Raw genomic sequence first — 25,537 nt, 5'->3', positions numbered from 1 at the left:
AACCAAAATTACGGTAGAAGGAGTCAACCAATCAGAGCGCGGGGGAGGAGGCAGGGTGTCGTCGCAGCCATATTTACTACGGGAGGAAATTGGAAGGAATACTTAACGCCGGTAAAAAAGGAAGACAGAGAGAGAAGGGAAGAAGACGGTAACGGTTAGATCGTTCCCATGCCCTCAGTTAAAATGGCGACCGTAGTTGCTTCATTAGCTTCACAGACTTGGTATCGGCACCGCGGAGACGTCCTGCGTCCGGCCGCAGAGCGAGTCGGGAAACGATTTTAAACGGAAGAGGTGGCTGAACGCCAATTTGCCGCTTCTCAAAGGCGGGATTTCCGAGCTAGCGTTGGCCTCTGAGGGCTCAAGTGGAGAGGGGCGAGGTGGGACACACTGTCCCTTGCCCTTTCCCTCCGCGGGCTGAAGCTGACTCCTTATGAGCGAGGGTCGCGGAGCTGGTGGTTGAGGCAGCGGATATATCCCTTCGGCTTGAGGTGCCAGGCTGGGCTGGCGTCTTTGGGAGCGGAGGTCTTTCTGGGCTCGTTTGCGTCCGTCTTGAAGCGTCTTGTGGTGGAGCTTGAGGGAATTTGGGAGGGCCAGGGGTTCTTCTGGACTTTCTCTTTGCTGTCATTTTGGCGGCTTTTTTACCTCGAGGGATTGCAGTTTTGATGGAGTTTTGGATCCCGGCTTGAAGAATGATTCGTGAAGGGAATGGGTGACAGCGTCATCACGGCATTTTATTGGTAAGATACTTTGTTATTGGTTCAGCCATAGCAGTAAACTTTGTGTTTTGCCCTGTCGTGTGGTCGTTACCTTTACAATACTTGGCTGCTCAGGTGCGTTTCACAGGACCTGCTTAGCTCTGGGCTAAGCATTTGTTGCAGGGTAAAGCCAATTCTGATTCCGTGTTGAAAGTGTTTCTTTGACTTGCTTTTAGTTGCTTTTGTTATTGTAGTACATAGTGGCCTGCCTGAGAATTCTGCACCTCTGCCTGACTGTTATTAAAGTGCCTTGGTTTAGAACCCTGCCCGCCTGTAGATGACAGGAAGGAAGAAATTAGTACATCCCCTGCCTAAGGCTTGTTCTTCTAGGAGATACTTTCAAGATTAATGGCCTTTTTACTTTGTTTCCTCACCTCCTCCCATCTCTCATCTATAAAAGAACTGGCATCTAGCGCCGGATAAGATGGTTATTTTGAGATGTTAGTCTACCATCTTCTTGGTCAACTGGCTTTCCGAATACAGTCATAAAATAAAGAAAATTTACTTTCTTTATTGGAAAATAATTGGCTTCCCTGAACACCTCATCTCTGAATCATTGACCTGTCTTGTGGTGAGCAGAGGGAGCTTGGATTTGGTAATACATTGGTGTTATTGGGCGATTGGACTTAGGTGTTGGTGGCAAGGTACAAAGGTGATTTAAGTAAGGGTCCATTTCTTCACAGACTTAACCACAGGGAAAAAAAGACCTTTCTTCACCCCCTTCTCCTACCATTTACACATGCATAAAGCATTTTGCATTCAACCTTAGAGGGCTGTTAGATTTTGGGAAGACCGTTTGTCCATGGATCTTGGGGTAAGAACTAAAGCAGTAAAGAGTGAACCCAAATAGGGTCAGATACTGTGATCAGATAAGGTGGTGCCTTGAAGCCCAGACAGAGTTCTGACTCCATTTATTTAGGTGTGTGGGAATTGTTACGGGATCTCAAGCAAGGTAATGACAAGGTAAGAGAGGTGTCTATGGAAAAACTAGTCTTGGGTTGGGAAAAGGGTTGGGTTGGGGAAAGGGGCTTGAGTTGGAAATAAGTGGCTAAAATTAAGAATGGAAGTGAAGGTGATTTGAGAGGGCTAATAAATATATTTTTAAGGAATATATCACAATTTGATGGTACTTTGGATGTAAAACTTGAGTGAAGAGTAAAAGATGACTAAGGTGTATTTTAATAGGCAGGGAGAAAAATGAGAAGGAAGAGTTGGAATTGTTACCGAGAAACAGGGTAGTTGGAGAGGAAAGATTGGTCGTGGAATAATGTTTAGCTTTGAACTTAATGAGTTCGAGGACACAGAAGTTCAGTGTTTTACAGGAAATTGGAAATGCAGGTGCAAAAGTATGGGACTAGAGGAGTCGTATATTGAATGAATGTTTCCTTATGGAGAACAAGTGATTTCAGAGTTTGGGGAGACACCAGCTGTTGCAACTGGAGGAAGCAAAGGAGTCAGCAAATGAATCAGAAGAAACTATAAGAAACAAGGAGGAGAAATAGTTGAGTGTTTGAAAAGAACAAGATAGCAGAAAGTTTAGAGGAATAAGGATGAGCAAACTTGATGACCCAATGATTGTCCATGATTTTCACAAAAACATTGTTGACAGTCTTCAAAGGGCCAGTGGTAATCTTCAAATTGCACTGTCTTTGTAGTGATAGATACGTAAGAGATTGCTAAAGATATCTAGTAAAATATTTATTAGTAAATGGAGGCAATAGTTGTATACCACATTTCCAGGAAATTGGTCTCAAAAGGAATGAGATGAATAGGTTTTAAACAAATATGCTCAGCAGTGGAAGAAAAGTATCCTGTGGAGTAGAGATAAGAGATGATAGAGGTTTGAAATAAACATGGAAGATTGTGCCTAAGGGGGATGTGAAGGACTATGGAGATCGAGAATATCAGTTGATGGATTGACTTTAGAAAGCAAGTAAAAGGACCTCTTTCCTTATAGTTGGAAGGAAGAATGTTAGGAAAGTAAAGTATTGAATCAAAATATATTTTAACCTCTTTAATTATCAGGCAGGGCAAAAATACTCATTGTTGAGTATGGAGTGAGAAAATAAAACAGATATAAATCATTTTCTGATCTTTAATGCATGGATTGGGCTATTTCACATTACTGTAGTATTAAATGCTTAAGGGAAATGTTTTCTCAAAACCAGTCCTTTAAGCTAGTAGTCTTTCTCTCACTTTTGTTGTTCAGTTGCTAAGCCTTGTCTGACTCTGCCACCCCGTGGACTACAGCATGCCAGCCTCCTCTGCCCTTCACTGTCTCCTGGAGTTTGCTCAGATTCATGTCCATTGTGTTAGTGATGCTATCTAACCATCTCATCCTCTGCCACCCCCTTCTCCTTTAGCCTTCAATCTTTCCCAGCATTGGGGTCTTTTCTGTTAAGTTGGCTCTTTGCATCAGGTGGCCAAAATATTGGAGCTTCAGCTTCAGTATCAGTTCTTCCAATGCATATTCAGGGTTGATTTGCCTTAGGGTTGACCCTTTTGGTCTCCCTGCAGTTCAAGGGACTCTGAAAGTTGTCTCCAGCACCACAGATCGATTCTTTGGCGCTCAGCCTTCTTTATGGTCCAACTCTCAATTCCGTACATTACTACTGAAAACATAGCTTTCACTAAACGGACTTTTGTTGGTCAAGTGATGTCTCTGCTTTTTAATACACTGTATAAGTTTAATACACTTTGTCTAAAGAGCAAGTGTCTTTTAATTTCATGTTTGTAGTCACTGTTTGCAGTGGTTTGGAGTCCAAGAAATCTGTCACTGCTTTCACTTTTTTTTTAAATTTTATTTTATTTTTAAACTTTACAATATTGTGTTGGTTTTGCCAAATATTGAAATGAATCCGCCACAGGTATACATGTGTTCCCCATCCTGAACCCTCCCCCCTCCTCCCTCCCTATACCATCCCTCTGGGTTGTCCCAGTGCACCAGCCCCAAGCATCCAGTATCGTGCATTGAACCTGTACTGGCAACTCGTTTCATACATGATATTATACATGTTTCAATGTCATTCTCCCAAATCATCCCATCCTCTCCCTCTCCCACAGAGTCCATAAGACTGTTCTATACATCAGTGTCTCTTTTGCTGTCTCGTATACAGGGTTATTGTTACCATCTTTCTAAATTCCATATATATGCATTAGTATACTGTATTGGTGTTTTTCTTTCTGGCTTACTTCACTCTGTATAATAGGCTCCAGTTTCATCCACCTCATTAGAACTGATTCAAATGTATTCTTTTTAATGGCTGAGTAATACTCCATTGTGTATATGTACCACAGCTTTCTTATCTATTCATCTGATGATGGACATCTAGGTTGCTTCCATGTCCTGGCTATTATAAACAGTGCTGTGATGAACATTGGGGTACACATGTCTCTTTCCCTTCTGGTTTCCTCAGTGTGTATGCCCAGCAGTGGGATTGCTGGATCATAAGTCAGTTCTATTTCCAGTTTTTTAAGGAATCTCCACACTGTTCTCCATAGTGGCTGTACTAGTTTGCATTCCCACCAACAGTGTAAGAGGGTTCCCTTTTCTCCACACCCTCTCCAACTGCTTTCATTTTTTACCCTTCTATTTGCCATGAAGTGATGGGACCAGATACCATGATCTTAGTTTTTTGAATGTTGAGTTTTAAGCCAGCTTTTTTCACTCTGTTCTTTCACCCTCATTAAGAGACTTTTTAGTTCCCTTTCACTTTTTGCCATTAGAGTGGTATCATCTGCATATCTGAGATTGTTGATATTTCTCCAGGTAATCTTGATTCCAGCTTGGTATTCATCCAATCTCGCATTTCCCATGATGTACTCTGCATAGAATTTAAATAAGCAAGGTGACAATAAACAGCCTTGTTGTACTCCTTTCCCAATTTTGAACCCATCCTTTGTTCCATGTCTTGTTCTGATTGTTGCTTCTTGACCCACATACAGGTTTCTCAGGAGACAGGTAAGGTGGTCTTGTGTTCCCATCTTTTTAAGAATTTTCCACAGTTTGTTGTGATCCACACAAAGGCTTTAGCATAGTCAGTGATACAGAAGTAGATGTTTTTCTGGAATTCCCTTGCTTTCTCTGTGATCCAGTGAATGTTGGCAATTTGATTTCTTGTTCCTCTGCCTTCGTGTACTGTTGAAACTTAGCTTGAAGGATTTTGACATCATCTTACTAGCATGTGAAATGAGTGCAATTGTATGGTAGTTTGAACATTCTTTGGCATTGCCCTTCTTTAGGATTAGAATGAAAACTGACCTTTTCCAGTCCTATGGCCACTGCTGAGTTTTCCAAATTTGCTGACATATTGAGTGCAGCACTGTAAAAGCATCATTTTTAAGGATTTGAAATAGCTCAGATGGAATTCCATCACCTCCTCTAGCTTTGTTTGTAGTAATGCTTCCTAAGGCCCGCATGACTTCACACTGCAGGATGTCTGGCTCTAGGTGAGTTAACACACCATTGTGGTTATCCAGGATCATTAAGACCTTTTTTGTATAGTTCTTCTGTGTTTTCTGGCCACCACCTCTTAATCTCTTCTGCTTCTGTTAGGTCCTTGCTGTTTCTGTGCTTTATCATTCCCATCCTTATGTGAAATGTTCCCTTGGTATCTCCAGTTTTCTCTTACCTAGATAGACTTTAATGATTTTTTGGAATTTATAGCATTTCTCTTTTAAGAGGAGTCAAATTTAGTTAGGCTTATTTTGTCTTGAAATTGATGCCTACTGAAAAGTGGCATGAAACAAGGAGGTAAGAGCACCTACTCTGGTGTTAAGACTGTCTGCATTTAAATTCTGGCTTTTGCATCTTTAACTGCATGACTGTGGCAAGTTACTTGATTTCTTTGTCTTTGCATCTGTTGGCTGGAAATATATAACTCACCTCATAGGATTGTTAAAGGGTTTAGGAAAGTACCTGGCACATGATGAATACTCAATAAATGTTAGAAATTATTCCAAATAACAAATTTGAAAAAGAAAACATTCTCTGTAAGTGATATTGATTGAAATTCCTTTTTGAATAGAATTCTGTGCAAATTTAAAGCTAGATTGCTTTGCAGTAGCTGCTATTTAAATTGTATGGTATATAATCTTGCTCTGGGCATTATCACTCAGGAGCTTTGAGAACTATGTATTTAATTTATGTATGGAGTTTTGTGCAAGATAATAGAGTGTGTCATACTTTGACCTAATGAAGTTTAAATATAGTAATAAAAACTCCTGTGAAAAAAATTTTAAAAGGGTAACTATGCCAATTGTAGTTTAGTTGCTAAGAGTCCAACTCTTGTGGCCCCATGGACTGTAGGACACCAGGCTCCATGGGATTATCCAGCTAAGAATACTGGAGTAGGGTGCCGTGCCCACCTCATGGGATTTCCTGACACTCATCTCTTGTATTAGTGGGTGGATTCTTTACCAGTAGCCACCGGGGAAGCACAACTGTGCCAGTACTTGGAAATAATTTTTATAACTTTTAAATCATCAGTTCAGTTCAGTTCAAACCCTCAGTCGTGTCCGACTCTTTGCGACCCCATGAATCGCAGCACGCCAGGCCTCCCTGTCCATCACCAACTCCCAGAGTTCACCCAAACTCATGTCCATTGAGTCAGTGATGCCATCTAGCCATCTCATCCTCTGTTGTCTCCTTCTCCTCCTGCCCCCAAGCCCTCCCAGCATCAGAGTCTTTTCCAATGAGTCAACTCTTCGCATGAGGTGGCTGAAGTATTGGAGTTTCAGCTTTAGCATCATTCCTTCCAAAGAAATCCCAGGACTGATCTCCTTTAGAATGGACTGGTTGGATCTCCTTGTAGTCCAGGGGACTCTCAAGAGTCTTCTCCAACACCACAGTCAAAAGCATCAGTTCTTCAGCACTCAGCTTTCTTTATAGTCCAACTCTCATATCCATACATGACCACTGGAAAAACCATAGCCTTGACTAGACATACCTTTGTTGGCAAAGTAATATCTCTGCTTTTTAATATGCTATCTAGGTTGGTCATAACTTTCCTTCCAAAGAGTAAGTGTCTTTTCATTTCATGGCTGCAATCACCATCTGCAGTGATTTTGGAGGCCCCCAAAATAAAGTATGACACTGTTTCCACTGTTTTCCCATCTATTTCCCATGAAGTGATGGGGCCAGATGCCATGATCTTTGTTTTCTGAATGTTGAGCTTTAAGACAACTTTTTCACTCTCCTCTTTCACTTTCATCAAGAGGCTCTTTAATTCTTCTTCACTTTCTGCCATAAGGGTGGTGTCATCTGCATATCTGAGGTTATTGGTATTTCTCCCAGCAGTCTTGATTCCAGCTTGTGCTTCATCCAGCCCAGCGTTTCTCATGACATACTCTGCATATAAGTTAAATAAGCAGGGTGACGATATCTAGCCTTGACGTACTCCTTTTCCTATTTGGAACCAGTCTGTTGTTCCATGTCCAGTTCTAACTGTTGCTTTCTGACCTGCAAACAGGTTTCTCAAGAGGCAGGTCAGGTGGTCTGGTATTCCATCTCTTTCAGAATTTTCCACAGTTTATTGTGATCCACACAGTCAAAGGCTTTGGCATAGTCAATAAAGCAGAAATAGATGTTCTACTCGAACTCTCTTGCTTTTTCCATGATCCAGCGGATGTTGGCAATTTGATCTCTGGTTCCTCTGCCTTTTCTAAATCCAGCTTGAACATCTGGAAGTTCGTGGTTCATGTATTGCTGAAGCCTGGCTTGGAGAATTTTGAGCATTATTTTACTAGCGTGTGAGATGAGTGCAATTGTGCGGTAGTCTGAGCATTCTTTGGCATTGCCTTTCTTTGGGATTGGAATGAAAACTGACCTTTTCCAGTCCTGAGGCCACTGCTGAGTTTTCCAAATTTGCTGGCATATTGAGTGCAGCACTTTCACAGCATCATCTTCTAGGATTTGAAATAGCTCAGCTGGAATTCCATCAACTCCACTAGCTTTGTTTATAGTGATGCTTTCTAAGGCCCACTTGACTTCATATTCCAGGATGTCTGGCTCTAGGTGAGTGATCACGCCATCGTGATTATTTTGGTCATGAAGATCTTTTTTGTACAGTTCTTCTGTGTATTCTTGCCACCTCTTCTTAATACCTTCTGCTTCTGTTAGGTCCATACCATTTCTGTCCTTCGGAGAAGGCAATGGCACCCCACTCTAGTACTCTTGCCTGGAAAGTCCCATGGACGGAGGAACCTGGTAGGTTGCAGTCCATGGGGTCGCTAAGAGTCGGACATGACTTGAGCGGCTTCACTTTCACTTTTCACTTTCATGCACTGGAGACGGAAATGGCAACCCACTCCAGTGTTCTTGCCTGGAGAATCCCAGGGGCGGGGGAGCCTGGTGGGCTGCCGTCTGTGGGGTCACACAGAGTCTGACACAACTGAAATGACTTAGAAGCAGTATTTGTGTCCTTTATCAAGCCCATCTTTGCATGAAATGTTCCCTTGGTATCTCTAATTTTCTTGAAGAGATCTCTAGTCTTTCCCATTCTGTTGTTTTCCTCTATTTCTTTGCATTGATCGCCGAGGAAGGCTTTCTTATCTCTCCTTGCTATTCTTTGGAACTCTGCATTCAGATACTTATATCTTTCCTTTTCTCCTTTGCTTTTCGATTCTCTTATTTTCACAGCTGTTTGTAAGGCCTCCCCAGACAGCCATTTTGCCTTTTTGCATTTCTTTTCCATGGGGATGGTCTTGATCCCCATGTACAATGTCATGAACCTCCGTCCATAGTTCATCAGGCACTCTATCTATCAGATCTAGGCCCTTAAATCTGTTTCTCACTTCCACTGTATAATCATAAGGGATTTGATTTAGGTCATACCTGAATGGTCTAGTGGTTTTCCCTACTTTCTTCAATTTCAGTCTGAATTTGGCAATAAGGAGTTCATGATCTGAGCCACAGTCAGCTCCTGGTCTTGTTTTTGCTGACTGTATAGAGCTTCTCCATCTTTGAGTGCAAAGAATATAATCAGTCTGATTTCGGTGTTGACCATTTGATGATGTCCATGTGTAGAGTCTTCTCTTGTATTTTAGATCATAACTCCTTTCAATTTCGGCGTTCTATGAAATACTTCTGTTCAGTTAAACCAATACTTCCTTAACAGAGTTTTCAGCATTATAGTAGGGTAATTATACAAGATAAATATAAAGAACACAGTTTCAAAGTAGTTTAGTCTTACTGGGAAAAGAGGAAATACACACCAAAAAAATAATATAAGGAAGTATGAATTTGGGCCAAAATTAGTGGTATAGACTAGGTGATCAAAGAGAGCTATATGGGCTGGTTTAGTCACTAAGTCATGTCTAACTCACTGTGACCCCAAGGACTGTAGCCCACCAGGCTTCTCTGTCCATGGGATTTCCCAGGAAAGAGTACTAGACTGGTTTGCCATTTCCTTGTCCAGAGGGTCTTCCTGATCCAGGGATCGAACTTGTGTCTCCTGCATTGGCAAATGGATTCTTGACCACTGAGCCACTGGGGATGGGCTAATGTATTATTAATCTCCAAAGACTTTGTAGAATATTCTTGAGGGGTTTTGTTAGAGTCATCTAGAGGGCTTTGGGGCTTTTTCAAAATATTTACCCCTGAGACCTCATTCTATACGCATATGTACACTGCTTCCGGGAATGAGCCACTGATACAGACACAGAAGTGTGTAACATAGGTCTTCTGGGGGGTGGGAAATGGTTAATAAAACCATGCTGTTTGAAAGGAGATTAAATTCAAACATAGTCTTAATGGAGATGGAATGGAAAAAGAACACTTGAGATAGGGAATATAGTTGATAGGCAGACACATGAAGATGAGAATGTGTTTATGTCTAGGAGAAGGGTAAGAACAAGCTGCATTATGAAATAAAGAGTACCCAGCAGAAGAGGAGACTTTATCTCACCACTGTAAAGTGTTTGTACAGGGGACTAATAATAAAGTGTCATTTCTTTTTGTTTGTTTTGTTTTTTCTTTATTTTAAAAGTGCCATTTCCGAAAAATGGATTGCCCTCAGATATGGAACGCTCGGTTGTGGTAATAAGCCCTGGTTAAGGAAGTCGCTTTGGGAATGAATGGGGAAACTGAGGAAGAAAAAAACGCAAAAGAATATGCTTAATGACTATATGTTAAAAAGTAGAAATGGGAGACTACGTAAATAAATTTAAATTAACTTAGAAAGTTGACAGGAATTTGAAAATGGACCAGCTAGCTTTTAGAAGGAGGAGAATGGAAGGTGAATTTAGTTTTGAACATACTGTGTTTGAGGTGTCAGTAAGATGTTCATGAAGATAGCCTGTTAGCCAATGAGAAATACAAGATTTGGTTACAAAGCCAAAACTTGAGGCAAAGAGAGGGAGGGAGAGAGAAAGAATTCCTTTACAGGAGGGAGAAGAATCAGTGAAACTACAAGCATGAATTAACGTCTTATTGTTTGGAATTCTGGTTTTATTTCTTTTTATGCAGACCATGGATTCTTATGATGCACCGGAATTGACTCCTAGACAAGACGCCTCCTCAAGGCTTAAAGATTTCTTTGTAGGCGCCACCCCTCTGCAGAAACGATTAGAATCAGTCAGGAAGCAGACTTCATTTATCCCAACTCCACCACGAAGGAAAATCCCCCAGGGTTCACAACTGCAGGTATGTTTTTTGTGTTCCTTGGTATTCCCAGTAACTGAGAATGTGAGCAAAACATTAAAAAATTTTGTTACTATTTATTATATATATATTATAAATATTTGTAACTAAAAGATACTTTTAATATCTTCTTACTCCCACAAGTAATGAATGAGAAATGGTTAAAACAATTATTTGTACTATCGGTGCCACATGTTTTTTAACTTCCTTTAATTTGGAATGTTTCCACAATATTTCTCTCTTATGATACTGACAGTTTTGAAGAATATGTTTCCTCCTCTTCCTTTTTTAAATAGAATGTCCTTCATTTTGTATTGGAGTGGGTGGCCAGGCCCTCTGCCAGGGGATCTTCCCAGTCCAGGGATAGAACCCAGGTCTCCCGCATTGTAGGCAGATTCTTTACCGTCTGCGCCACCAGGGAAGCAATACAAAATGAGGAATATTGTAGTTGTCTGATGTTTTCTCAAGATTAGACTAAAGTTAGGTATCACTAACTGGAATATCGTATAGGTGCTGTTGTGTCCTTTTTGGGGGGATAACACCTGATAGCACATAGGTGATGTTAATTTTGATCACACTGTTAGAAAGTGTTGCCCCGAAATTATTGTTTTATTTCCCCTGCAACTAAGAAGCAGTCTGTGGGGAGACACTTTAAGATAATACATATATCTGGTGCCTTGTCAAAATTTCACCTTAAACTTAACATCCCTTATCCATTGATGTTTTTTGCCTGATCCTATTTTTAAAAATTAGTTTTTATTTGTGTTTTAATTTTTTCAGTCTTACTGGTTTTCTTCTTAAACTTAGTATTTATTGGAGTATAAATTGGAGTATAAAGTTGCTTTACAACATTGTGTTAGTTTCTGTTGTATAGCAAAGTGAATCGGCTATATATATATACGTATGTCCCCTTTTTGTTGGATTTCCTTCCCATTTAGGTCTCTACAGAGCACTGAGTAGAGTTGCGTAATTCCATCTTTATCATAATGGTTGCAAAATAATGATTTTCCATCTCTATTTGCTCCGTATTTTCCAGCTAGCTTTTGGCATTATATTTTAGGCCCTTCTCATTTCTATTCCATTTGTTTATCCATTTATCAGTATGGATTCATTAAATCTTGTTTATTTATTATTTTAAATTTATTTTATTTTTTTGTTGGGGTATAATTACAATGTTGTTAGTTTCTGCTGTACAACAAAGTGAATCAGCTATATGTGTGTATATATATGTATCAGCTATATGTGTGAATCAGCTATATGTGTGTGTATATACATGTATCTCCACTCCCTCTTGGAGAAGGCGATGGCACCCCACTCCAGTACTCTTGCCTGGAAAATCCCATGGACGGAGGAGCCTGGTAGGCTGCATGCAGTCCATGGAGTCGCTGAGAGTTGGACACGACTGAGTGACTTCACTTGCACTTTTCACTTCCATGCACTGGAGAAAGAAATGGCAACCCACTCCAGTATTCTTGCCTGGAGAAGCCCAGGGATGGGGGAGCCTGGTGGCTGCCGTCTATGGGGTTGCACAGAGTTGGACACGACTGAAGTGACCTAGCAGCCACTCCCTCTTGGACCTCTCCCCACCCCATCCCACCCATCTAGGTCACCACAGAGCACTGAGCTCAGCTCCCTGTGCTACACAGTAGGTTCCTACTAGGTATCTCTTTTATACATGGTAGTGCATATACATCAGTCGCAGTCTCCCAGTTCATCTCAGCTCCCCCTCCCCACCATGTCCACATGTCCTTTCCCTACATCTGCATCTCTATTCCTGCCCTGCATATAGCATCTGTACCATTTTTCTAGATTCCACATATATTCGTTAATATACGATATATTTTTTCCCTTCTGATTTACTTTAGTCTGATTTACTTCAGTCTGTATGACAGACGCTAGGTCCATCCATGTCTCTACAGATGACTTGATTTCATTCTTTTTTATGGCTGAATAATATTCCATTGCGTATATGTACTACATCTTTATTCATTTGTCAGTGGACATTTAGGTTGCTTCCATGTCCTGACTATTATAAACTGTGCTGCATTGAACATTGGGTCTTTTTGAATTATGGTTTTCTCAGGATATATGCCCAGAAGTGGGATTGCTGGGTCATATGGTGGTTCTGTTTTTAGTTTTTTTAAGGAATCTCCATACTGTTCTGCATAGTGGTTGTATCAATTTACATTCCCACCAATAGTGCAGGAGAGTTCCCTTTTCTCCACATCCTCTCCAGCATTTATGTATTTATTTATTTATTTTTAACAACTGATTATCAGTTTACTAAAAAGTTTGATTTAGGCGTCAGCAGTGGTGACTTCCACCTCGACTCTTGGCTCAATACTGACAGAAGTGATCTGCTTGACAATCTCACAGGGACTGTGCAGGTCAGTGAGTCATTTTTGGATCCTCATCTGGAACTGATCCCAATTCTTAGAACCTTCACCACAAGGAGTTTTCCTTATAGTTATTCTCAGAGTCGTGGTAGGCATCTGAAGAGGTCCTTTCACTTCGAGAGTCTTTTCCTTCACGCCTCTGATCAGGTAGGCACATTCCTTCTCTAGACTTGAGGCTGTGACTGGTGAGGGTAATCCTAATCTGGTGAATGGCCACCTCTGGCTCCACAGGAATCTTGCTGGTGCCTTTAAAGGCCATGGCTGTGATGTGGCTTCCTAACCTACTTGTTTGTCCACAAGAGCACAGTGATGAATCATGAGCAGGGGCAGGTGGCAAGGGCTCTGCTGCAGTGGCAACCATCAGAGATCAGATCAGATCAGATCAGTCGCTCAGTCGTGTCTGACTCTTTGCCACCCCATGAATCGCAGCACGCCAGGCCTCCCTGTCCATCACCAGCTCCCGGAGTTCACTGAGACTCATGTCCATCAAGTCAGTGATGCCATCCAGCCATCTCATCCTCTGTCGTCCCCTTCTCCTCCTGCCCCCAATCCCTCCCAGCATCAGAGTCTTTTCCAGTGAGTCAACTGTTCACATGAGGTGGCCAAAGTACTGGAGTTTCAGCTTTAGCATCATTCTTTCCAAAGAAATCCCAGGGCTGATCTGCTTCAGAATGGACTGGTTGGATCTCCTTGCAGTCCAAGGGACTCTCAAGAGTCTTCTCCAACACCACAGTTCAAAAGCATCAATTCTTCGGCGCTCAGCCTTCTTCACAGTCCAACTCTCACATCCATACATGACCACTGGAAAAACCATAGCCTTGACTAGACGGACCTTTGTTGGCAAAGTAATGTCTCTGCTTTTGAATATGCCATCTAGGTTGGTCATAACTTTCCTTCCAAGGAGCAAGCGTCTTTTAATTTCATGGCTGAAGTCACCATCTGCAGTGATTTTGGAGCCCCAAAAATAAAGTGTGACACTGTTTCCACTGTTTCCCCATCTATTTCCCATGAAGTGATGGGACCAGATGCCATGATCTTCGTTTTCTAAATGTTGAGCTTTAAGCCAACTTTTTCACTCTCCTCTTTCACTTTCATCAAGAGGCTTTTGAGTTCCTCTTCACTTTCTGCCATAAGGGTGGTGTCATCTGCATATCTGAGGTTACTGATACTTCCCGGCAATCTTGATTCTAGCTTGTGTTTCTTCAGGTCCAGCGTTTCTCATAATGTACTCTGCATATAAGTTAAATAAACAGGGTGACAATATACAGCCTTGACGAACTCCTTTTCCTATTTGGAACCAGTCTGTTGTTCCATGTCCAGTTCTAACTGTTGCTTCCTGACCTGCATACAGGCTTGTCAAGATGCACGCAGGTCAGGTGGTCTGGTATTCCCATCTCTTTCAGAATTTTCCACAGTTTATTGTGATCCACACAGTCAAAGGCTTTGGCATAGTCAATAAAGCAGAAATAGATGTTTTTCTCGAACTCTCTTGCTTTTTCCATGATCCAGCAGATGTTGGCAATTTGATCTCTGGTTCCTCTGCATTTTCTAAAACCAGCTTGAACATCAGGAAGTTCACGGTTCACATATTGCTAAAGCCTGGCTTGGAGAATTTTGAGCATTACTTTACTAGCATGTGAGATGAGTGCAATTATGCGGTAGTTTGAGCATTCTTTGGCAGTGCCTTTCTTTGGGATTAGAATGAAAACAGACCTTTTCCAGTCCTGTGGCCACTGCTGAGTTTTCCAAATGTGCTGGCATATTGAGTGCAGCACTTTCACAGCATCACCTTCCAGGATTTGAAATAGCTCAACTGGAATTCCATCAACTCCACTAGCTTTGTTCGTAGTGATGCTTTCTAAGGCCCACTTGACTTCACATTCCAGGATGTCTGGTTCTAGGTCAGTGATCACACCACCGTGATCATCTGGGTCGTGAAGATCTTTTTTGTACAGTTCTTCTGTGTATTCTTGCCATTTCTTCTTAATATCTTCTGCTTCTGTTAGGTCCATACCATTTCTGTCCTTTATCAAGCCCATCTTTGCATGAAATGTTCTTTTGGTATCTCTGATTTTCTTGAAGAGATCTGTAGTCTTTCCCATTCTGTTGTTTTCCTCTATTTCTTTGCATTGATTGCTGAAGAAGGCTTTCTTATCTCTTCTTGCTATTCTTTGGAACTGCATTCAGATGTTTATATCTTTCCTTTTCTCCTTTGCTTTTCACTTCTCTTCTTTTCACAGCTATTTGTAAGGCCTCCCCAGACAGCCATTTTGCTTTTTTGCATTTCTTTTCCATGGGGATGGTCTTGATCCCTATCTCCTGTACAGTGTCACAAACCTCATTCCATAGTTCATCAGGCACTCTGTCTATCAGATCTAGGCCCTTAAATCTATTTCTCACTTCCACTGTATAATCATAAGGGATTTGATTTAGGTCATACCTGAATGGTCTAGTGGTTTTCCCTACTTTCTTCAATTTCAGTCTGAATTTGACAATAAAGAGTTCATGGTCTGAGCCATAGTCAGCTCCTAGTCTTGTTTTTGCTGACTGTATAGAGCTTCTCCCTCTTTGGCTGCAAAGAATATAATCAATCTGATTTTGGTGTTGACCATCTGGTGATGTCCATGTATAGAGTCTTCTCTTGTGTTGTTGGAAGAGGGTGTTTGTTATGACCAGTGCATTTTCTTGGCAAAACTCTACTAGTCTTTGCCCTGCTTCATTCCGTATTCCAAGGCCAAATTTGCCTGTTACTCCAGGTGTTTCTTGACTTCCTACTTTTGCATTCCAGTCCCCTATAATGAAAAGGACATCTTTTTTGGGTGTTAATTCTAAAAGGTCTTGTAGGTCTTCATAGAACCATTCAACTTCAGCTTCTTCAGTGTTACTGGTTGGGGCATAGACTTGGATTACTGTGATATTGAATGGTTTGCCTTGGAAACGAACAGAGATCATTCTGTCGTTTTTGAGATTGCATCCAAGTACTGCATTTCGGACTCTTTTGTGGACCATGATGGCTACTCCATTTCTTCTGAGGGATTCCTACCCGCAGTAGTAGATATAATGGTCATCTGAGTTAAATTCACCCATTCCAGTCCATTTCAGTTCACTGATTCCTAGAATGTCGACATTCACTCTTGCCATCTCTTGTTTGACCACTTCCAATTTGCCTTGATTCATGGACCTGACATTCCAGGTTCCTATGCAATATTGCTCTTTACAGCGTCGGACCTTGCTTCTATCACCAGTCACATCCACAGCTGGGTATTCTTTTTGCTTTGTCTCCATCCCTTCATTCTTTCTGGAGTTATTTCTCCACTGATCTCCAGTAGCATATTGGGCACTTACTGACCTGAGGAGTTTCTCTTTCAGTATCCTATCATTTTGCCTTTTCATACTGTTCATGGGGTTCTCAAGGCAAGAATACTGAAGTGGTTTGCCATTCCCTTCTCCAATGGACCACATTCTGTCAGATCTCTCCACCATGACCTGCCCATCTTGGGTTGCCCCACGGGCCTGGCTTAGTTTGACTGAGTTAGACAAGGCTGTGGTCCTAGTGTGATTAGATTGACTAGTTTTCTGTGAGTATGGTTTCAGTGTGTTTGCCCTCTGATGCCCTCTTACAACACCTACCATCTTACTTGGGTTTCTCTTACCTTGGGCGTGGGGTATCTCTTCATGGCTGCTCCAGCAAAGCGCAGCCATTGCTCCTTACCTTGGACAAGGGATATCTCCTCACCGCCGCCCTTCCTGACCTTCAACGTGGGATAGCTCCCCTAGGCCCTCCTGTGCCCATGCAGCCACGGCTCCTTGGACATGGGGTTGGTCCTCCCGGCAGTGGCAACCATGTCTTCCTCAAAGAGTCAACATGTGATACTTAGATATTTTTTTGATGATGACTCTTCTGACCAGTGTGAGGTGATACCTCATCGTAGTTTTGTTCTGCATTTCTCTAATAATTAGTGATACTGAGCATCTTTTCAAGTGTCTCTTGGCCATCTGTATATCTTCTTTGGAGAAATGTCTATTTAGGTCTTCTGCCCATTTTTGATTGGGTTGTTTTTTATTTTAATATTGAGCTTCATGAACTGTTTGTATATTTTGGAGATTAATCCCATGTCAGTTGCTTTGTTTGTAAATATTTTCTCCTGTTCTGAGGGTTGTCTTTTTGTCTCGTTTATGGTTGTCTTTGCTATGCAAAAGCTTTTTAAGTTTAATTAGGTCCCATTTATTTTTGTTTTTATTTTGATTATTCCAGGAGGTGGATCAAAAAAGATCTTGATATGATTTATGTCAGAGAGTTCTTGCTGTATTTTCCCCTTTGTGATTGGTCTTACATTTAGGTCTTTAATCCATTTTGAGTTTATTTTTGTGTATGGTGTTAGGGAGTATTCTGATTTCATTCTTATGAATTCCTGTGTTTTTTTTTAAATTTTTCTAATTCCTTACTAAATTATTTTGGTTTTTATATTGTCCCAGATTTGTCTAGTGGCAATATGCTGTTTTGATCATTCATTAAAAAACCCTAAACCTTGTATATAACATTCATAATTTTTAATTTTACTGAAGCATGAAATAAAGCCCTAGTGGATACAAGTTTGATGGATGCTTCTGAGTCACTTAGTAAGAAGTCTGACCAAGTCACCCACACCTTCCTTATAACTTTGTTTTCTTTTCTCTGTTGTAGGTCTAGTATCTTTTGGAATATGGGAAAATTTTTGCTTCTTTATGAAAACTTCCTTAAAAATTCCTAGTCCTGGTAATGAAAGTGATAGCTTTTAACCAGAAAACAGAGATTGTATATAAATTCAAGAATAGAATGCCTGGTTCAATGTTTCCTTTTCTCTATGTGATACAAATAATTTTGCCAAATCTTTTTTTGGTTGCACCAAATGGGCTTGTGGGATCGTAGTTCCCTAACCAGAGGTTGAACCTGGGCCCCTGCAGTGAGAGCACCAAGTCCTAACCATTGGACTGCCAGGGAATCTGCCCCCAGCCTTTTTTTGCCCCAAATCTTTTGAAGTAATAAGAAAAAAGTTTTATGACTTTTCCGTGAGTACTTCAGTCAGGACAAATATTTTTGTCAAGTGGAAAACTGTGTTGAAAGTTCTAAAAGAGGTGGAACTGTGAGACTATATCAGGAAGTATGGATTCTATAGAAAATTTCAATTCAGGATAAAACTAGAAGCTTATATGGGGGTGTATGTGAAGACCCTCAACAATGCCCTAGGGCCAATAGAAATGAACTATTTTGTTTTTAATGGTACCTGTGATTCCAAAAATATAGACAAGTACATAATGTCACATAATAAATGTTGTGGCGGGGTGGGGGTGGGGGGAGGCGGGAAACATGTTCAGGAGATACAGAGTGACAAAGTTGGAATGGATGCAGGTGCTGCTTTAGATAGGGTGCCCTCTTGAGTGACGTTCGGGCAGAGAAAGAGAAGGACCATGTCCTGTAAACACTCTGGGAAGAACATCAAAAAGGGAAGGCACAGCAGATGCAAAAGTCTGTTCAAAGATCTTCAAAGAGTCCTACAAACTCAGTTTGACTGGAATGCGAAGATCAGGTATCCAATAATAGATCTGTATTAAATACTTAAAATACTGTGATTAAGTTCTTAGTTTCCAAATTCTTTTCTTTTCTTTATTTATTTATTTATGATTGCACAAGCACAGGGGCTTAGTTGCTCTGTGGCATGTGGAATCTTCCCAGACTGAACTGGTGTCCACTGTGTTGCAAGGCAGATTCTCAGCCACTGGGCCACCAGGGAAGCGCCTGATGTTTCCTTATTCTCTGACTTCTTTTGTCTTGATTTTTTTTAGGAAGATGTTGATCCTCAAAAGTTTGCATTCCTTCTGCATAAACAATGGACTTTATATAGTTTAACTCCCTTATATAAATTCTCCTATACTAATTTCAAAGAGTACTCTAAACTTCTGAATGCATTTATTGCTGCTGAAAAGCAGAAAGGACTTGCTGTGGAAGTGGGAGATGACTTCAACATCAAAGTGGTTTTCTCTACTCTCATGGGAGTGAAAGGAACACAAAGAGATCCTGAAGCATTTCTTGTCCAGGTATATTGTAAAAGTCGTACTTGCTTCCTAGGAGAAAGGAATGTGCATTGTTTTGGTTTAGAAATTGTACTATATTCTTACTGTTTTTAAAATTCTCAAGTGTGTGATTTATAACCTATGTTATATCTTGTTTGATCAAATTACAGCAATTAGATTTTTCCTTTTACAATATAACCCTGTTTCTTTTAATAAAACTTAAATATTTAAGTACAAACAAAGTTAAAAACCACAGGATAACAGTTTGGTATACGTCTGTTTGGCAGTAGACAATCTGAATAGACCTAGGTCTAGTAAAGAAATGGAGTCAATAATTAATAACCTTCCAAAACAGAAAGCAACAGGTCTGGATGGGTTCATTGGTGAATTCCACCCAACATTTAGAGAAGAGGTTATACCAGTTTCCTACAAGCTTTTTCAGAGGCTAGAAGCAGAGGGAATACTTCCTAAGGGGAAGGCCAGTATTACCCTAATACCAAAACTAGGCAAAGACATTGTAAGAAAACTGCAGACTCCATCATGAACCTAGATATGTCTGTTTGGCTATTTGTATCTATTAAAATCGTGGTCATATTGTCCATATTTTTGCAGTATGATTATGGCTTCTTTTTAAACTAATAATCTGCACTGTAACTAGTTAACTCATGTCATTTTGAGTAACTAAATGTAAATTTTGCATTTTTGTAAATTTATCTGTATATTTCTATGGTTTTTACTGGGATTAAAATCCTAGAAGTAGATATATCATGCCAAATTACTCTTAAAAATGTAACATTTTACATTTCTTCCTATATGTCGTGTATAAAAGTAGTATGACTATCCTTTGTTTTATTAAGAAACCAGATTTATTTTATTATTTATGCCTGCTACTTCTGTTTCTGCTGAGTTAACTCATTTTAGTCATTGGTAAGTTCTGAAACAGTTGAAATTTTGTTTGTTCGATAAGGGGTCAGCAAACTATGACCTGAAGCCCAGATATAGCCTGCAGCTTGGCTTTGTAAGTTATGTTTTCTTGAAATAGATCCCCATTCATTTGTTTCTGTAGTCTATGGCTGCTTTTGTGTTACAACAGCAGAATTGAGTAGTTGCTACAGAGACCATATGGCTTGCAAAGCCTCAAGTATTTACTTTCTATCTGACCCTCATGGTATTGGCAAGGTTTTCAGGATTATTGGGATTAGGTTCAGGTGCATATAACAGAAAGTCTAAATAACAGTGATGATAGAGGTTTAGTTATTTTGCAAAAAAGTGTCCAGAGGTAAGCTTTTCAAGGCTGATAAATGCTTCATGAAATTATTAATAATCTAAGCTCCTTCTGTCTTCTCTATCATCCTTGGTCCGTGGCTTCCATGCTTATGGTCTCATTGTAATCTAAATTGGCTCCTGGAGTTCTAAATATTATATGTAAGTTCAAGGCAAGGAGGAGGAGGAGGATGGGAAGGGCAGACAGGTTGCCTGCCACTGAGTAAATTTTGAATGAGACTTGCTGAGAGCCAATAGTAACTTCTCTTTACATCCCAGTTGGAAGGGAGACTAGAAATTTTTTTCAGTAGGTACTTTGCCAGCCCAAGTAAAATCTCTGTATTATTGTGGAGGGAAAAATAGATACTGGGTAGATAATTAGCAGTCTGTCATGTAAAGCAGTTGAGGCCTTAAGAAGTTATATGGTTTGCATGTCATCAGGCAAGCAAATATTCTTGTGAGAAATATAAATGACCTCTTGAATTCCTAGTGTAGTATCCTAATAGTTTTCAAATTAAATCTATTTCTTGACAGAGTTATAGGACTTTTAGATTATGAAAATATGATAGACATACTATATCTGGGCTTTAAATGTATTTGAAAGTCTTTTGTAACTTTTTGAACAAGGAGGAGAGTGGTCAAAGTAATTGTTTACATGATTGTCTCTAAAGGGATATATAATATAGGGCTGTGATCTTCACCTTGTCCTGGTTGAACTTAAATTAAAACTTCTATAACTATCTGGAAGGTATGTTTGTTGTATAATTTGAAGATTTGACATTTGAGGGGTTAGTCAATCTACTGGAAAATATAATCAAGATTCTAGAAGATCTGAATGGATTGGCACAGTGGGTCAAATTGAAAGAGATTAAATTTTTAATAGGTATACGTTTATTGCCTTAGTATAAGTTGTAGGGGGTGGGGGATTTACTTATTAACAATGAAAATGAGTATGTAGGGCTAATTTATGTAACGTTTTCAACTAAAAAGCAGAAAACTACTGCAATCTAAGGTAGATTAGTAGGAGTATAATACAGGTTAAAGGTGTTAACAGTCCTGTAATCAGATGTTTTTGAAGTAATTACGTTCACTTACGAATGACTCCTGTGCCAAAGGTTTTCAGAGAAGTGTGTCCAAATAGTGTGAGAACTTGAACGTATGTCATAGGAAGAATGGTTGAAGAAACTGGAGATATTGACCTTGGCAGCATATGATAGAGACCATCAAATATTTGCCGGGCTTTTTCTGTAGAAGAGAGATTAGATCAGATTTGATCTATATGCGTGTAAAGAAAAAAGTAGGACCAGTGGTTGGAAACTATGGGGTCTAACACACAAAAGAGCATTTTAAGTGGATAGACAGAGCTGCCTTAGGAAATAGTGGCATCTTTCCCAGTGGAATAATTCCAGCACTTTGGATCTGGTGAACTTTTTACTTTACAGTCCCTTCTCAGGTTGAGATTTTTTTTTCGGGATACTGTACCTGATTATACCTTATTGGTATTCTTATTTTGCATTTGATTGCACCAAGATCTTGCCATATACTTTGTCCTAATCAGAGTATTAGGAGAAAGGTCAATTAACTTGAATAAACCCTAATAATGATTAAGGAGACAATTCTTTGTGTGGTTTTTGGCAGGTAATATTAATTCAACATATCTTCTTATTTTTAAATGTACTATATTAATTAACGCTGAGACGATGTAATTTAGGAGTAAATGTGCTTTTGTTTTTTATTTTATTTATTTTTGGCTACATTGCTGTATGAGGATCTTTGTTACTATGTGAGGGCCTTCTCTAATTTTGGCGAGTGGGGTTATTCTGTAGTTGGCAGTGTGAGGGCTTTTCATTTTGTGGCTTCTCTTGTTGCAGAGCATGGGCTCTGGGGCACAGGTCCAGTGGTTGTGGCTTGTGGGATTAGTTGCCCCAAGGCATGTGAAATCTACCCTGGCCAGGGATCCAACCCCTGTCCTGTGCATTGGCAGGCGGATTCTTAACCACTGGACCACCAGGGAAGTCCAGAATAAATGTACTTTGGAATTTAATGAACCTGTTTGATTTTCCTTCATAGATTCTGTCCAAATCTCAATTGCCATCTGAGCACAAAGAAGGCAAAGTGTTGTGGACTGGTTGGTTCTGCTGTGTATTTGGAGACAGTCTTCTGGAGACTGTTTCAGAAGATTTCACCTGTCTACCCTTATTCCTTGTAAATGGTGCAGAGACTAATACAGCTATAATTGGAACCTGGTTTCAGAAAACTTTTGACTGTTACTTCCGTCCCTTAGCAATCAATGCATTTAACCTTTCCTGGATGGCTGCTATGTGGACTGCATGCAAAATGGACCATTATATGGCCACTACTGAATTTCTTTGGTCTGTACCCTGTAGCCCTCATAGTCTGGACATTTCTTACGCCATACATCCAGAAGATGCAAAAGCTTTATGGGACAGTGTTCACAAAACACCTGGGGAAGTTACCCAGGAGGAAGTTGACTTGTTCATGGACTGCCTGTATTCACATTTCCATAGGCATTTCAAAATTCATTTATCAGCCACAAGATTGGTTCGTGTTTCAACATCTGTAGCTTCAGCACATACTGATGGAAAAATAAAGGTTAGTTTGAACAAATCTAGTTACTTTTCCTTATTTTTGCATAGTTTTCAGAATGCATAGCAATAATATTTTCCACGATGAAGGAATACTTTGAAATACTTAGAATTCAATTTCATGAAGTCCTTATATATATTTTAAATTTTACTTCCATATGCTCACATTCTATTAATAAGTATATTTTCAAACTATTTTATATAGTGTGTTTGTATCCATCTGTGGATATGAGGGTGGCCCTGTTTTATCTGGACTATTCTAAGAACCTGTCTTAATGATGTAAGAGAGTAATTGTGGTTCCTAGGTTCAAATAATGCCAAATGATAGCTAACATTTGTCAAGCACTAACCATGCCAAGCATTAGTAAGCATTTTTATACATATTGTCCCATTTAGTTTTCACAACAACCTGCTTGCATAGGTTGTAAAGAGGAAATTGTGGCACAGAAGATAAATAGGCTCCCTAAGGATCACACAGCTAATAAGTGGAGTTGAAATTTAAACCCAGGCATCTGACTCAAAGACTTATATATTTTTAACTGCAACACTGTACTGCCTCTCAGAAGTTTGAAATTAATGTGTTAACTTAAGTTTCTGCCTCTGGTTTGTTTCTACAAAACATTTTTGGTGTTGTGTGTAACTTTGAGAGGTGGCCCTAGTGGTAAAGAACCTGCCTGCCAAGGTCGGAGACATAAGAGATGTGGGTTCAATCTCTAGGTCAGGAATATCCCCTGGAGGAGGACATGGCAACCCAGTCTAGTATTCTTGCCTGGAAAACCCCATGGACAGAGGAACCTGGCGGACTACAGTCCATCAGGTTGCAAAGAGTCAGACACGGCTGAAGCGTCTTAGCACGCACGTACATACTTTTCAGAAGGAAGCTATGAAACTCTTTCTAGAAAGTAGAGATATATACGTCCAAGGGGTTCATAGATACCCTTCCCCTACCCCCTCTCTTTAAGCAGGTAGGTAGCTAATCAGTGGAAGCCAGGATAAATAAGAACCTTAATCTAATTCCTTCTAAGCACCATTGACTAATAGTTGCAAATTTATTAAAGTCAGGCATCTTTATTAAGTAGTCTTGTTTGGCTTAGAATAACAATAGTTTAGGTTCCTATTCATAGCTTAGCTTATAGATACGGAATTTAAAATAAGTCTGGAATATTTATCAGATATCAAACTATATTATAATTAATTGTATTTTAATTTAAATGTCTTTTTTCCCCCAGATTTTGTGTCCTAAATACCTTATTGGAGTGCTGGCGTATTTGACAGAACTGGCGGTTTTTCAAATTGAGTGAGGTCTTATGGGGACTATAAGTTATGGATTAAATACCTTTTTCTCACTGACTGACTGCTTAATTGCCAAACTGAGAGGGACTACAGGAGAAATGGGCATCTATCCATCTGTTTTCCTCACAGTGCCTTGGAGTTACCCAGATGAAAGCCAAGAAGGATCTAGAAGAACCAAGAAGGTGGTAGTGGATGAACCACAGCCAGGTGCCTGTGTAACAGTCATGATCGTCTGGGATTCTAGTCTCTAGACTATGTGGAGTTCATTTTTTGGCCATTTTAATACTGGATACTTCTGGTTTGCATCTTTAAAACCTTTAATCCCTATTTTTAAGCATTTTAGACTTGCATTCAGAGAGATTTTCTGTCTTCTACAGACATTTTCCTAGCATCGTTTTGCTGTAGACAACCGGCAATCAAAATCCTCTCCAAAGGAACTAAAGTTGCTGTCCTTTTTAAGCCACTAATATGCTTCTGTTTTTAACTGTTTAATTCTTATTGCAATGTTGAATTAAATATTCACTTTTAAAATGAAATCTTGTGTTTATCAGTGTCTTGATGACGAACCTTTATTTAATGTCCCAGGAATGGGAATTTATAGGCTTTTTCTCTGTAAAGGTTACACAATGGCTATTGTGGAATCATACAAATCAGAGAGTTGAAAGACAGCTGTGAGTCTCTGTTGAGGGCAGGGATTATTTTATGTAACTTTCATGTCCTTAGTTTTGTTTTAGCACAATGCTTACTAAATATCTGTAGATGAAGTGAATTAATTTTAACCTACTCTTCCATTTTACAGATGAAAACTGCAAAATAGTGCAACATAGACTTGCATAAGATGTTATGTCTAAAACTGCTTTTTACTCACTGAGCAGAGGAACAGTTTAACTTAAGAAAAACTGTTTTTTAGAATCTTCTTGGAAAGAAAATAACTTTAATAGGCTGTGATTAAAAAGCAAAGACTAACTTCTGGAATGGGTTATTGTTTCACGTATACTAGGAACAGCAGAGGTAGTGAAACAAGCATGGGCTTTGGAGTCAGACATTTCTTGATTCAACTAATGTTAAGCTCCTACTCTGTACTTAGAATTGTATTGGGTTATAAGAGATTTAGTAGTGAGGATAAAAAAGAGCCCTGGCTTATGAAAATTATATTCAAGGAGAGGAAGGCAAAAAATAAATAAATTCAGGTACAGATAAATGCTATAAATAAAGCAGTGCAATAAGAAGAGTGACTGGGATGGGGCCTATTTTATATACAGTTGTCAAACAATGTCTCTATGAGGACATTGAGCTGAGTCCTAAATGATGAGAGAGAACCAGCTGTATGAAGATCTGAGGAAGTGTGTGCTAGACAGGTGAAACTGCAAGTGCGAAGGCCTTGAGAAAGGTAAGAGCTTGGCTTCTTTGAGGAATGAAGGAAGTCTGTGTGGCCGTAGCGTGGGGAGTTTGGGTGGAGCAGCATGAGATGAAACTAAAGAGTGTTCATCAGAGACTTACTTAGGCCATGGTGTTATGTCTCCCAGTTTTCGC

General features: G+C 39.9%; 1 protein-coding gene and 1 pseudogene across 3 annotated transcripts; one reads left to right on the top strand and one right to left on the bottom strand.

Annotated features, from left to right (window-relative positions):
- Nucleotides 1-88: 88 nt before the first annotated feature.
- CENPL (centromere protein L) lies at nucleotides 89-24,540 on the top strand. 3 transcript variants are annotated; one of them, XM_061381727.1, is made up of 6 exons: nucleotides 89-737; nucleotides 1,675-1,718; nucleotides 10,222-10,398; nucleotides 18,615-18,866; nucleotides 22,176-22,718; nucleotides 23,941-24,540. In XM_061381727.1, the coding sequence occupies exons 3-6, from the start codon at nucleotides 10,225-10,227 to the stop codon at nucleotides 24,010-24,012; spliced, it is 1,041 nt and encodes a 346-aa protein (XP_061237711.1). In that variant the 5' UTR covers nucleotides 89-737; nucleotides 1,675-1,718; nucleotides 10,222-10,224; the 3' UTR covers nucleotides 24,013-24,540. The 3 variants fall into 3 exon arrangements, with proteins under 3 accessions (XP_061237711.1, XP_061237710.1, XP_061237712.1); XM_061381726.1 differs by lacking the exon at nucleotides 1,675-1,718; XM_061381728.1 differs by lacking the exons at nucleotides 89-737; nucleotides 1,675-1,718 and adding an exon at nucleotides 7,873-7,962.
- Nucleotides 12,121-13,050, bottom strand: LOC133227320 (small ribosomal subunit protein uS10-like; annotated as a pseudogene).
- Nucleotides 24,541-25,537: the final 997 nt, after the last annotated feature.

This window comes from Bos javanicus, chromosome 16, assembly GCF_032452875.1.
Source record: "Bos javanicus breed banteng chromosome 16, ARS-OSU_banteng_1.0, whole genome shotgun sequence".
Classification (NCBI taxonomy): domain Eukaryota; kingdom Metazoa; phylum Chordata; class Mammalia; order Artiodactyla; family Bovidae; genus Bos; species Bos javanicus.
This window is presented reverse-complemented; position numbering and strand designations above follow the sequence as displayed.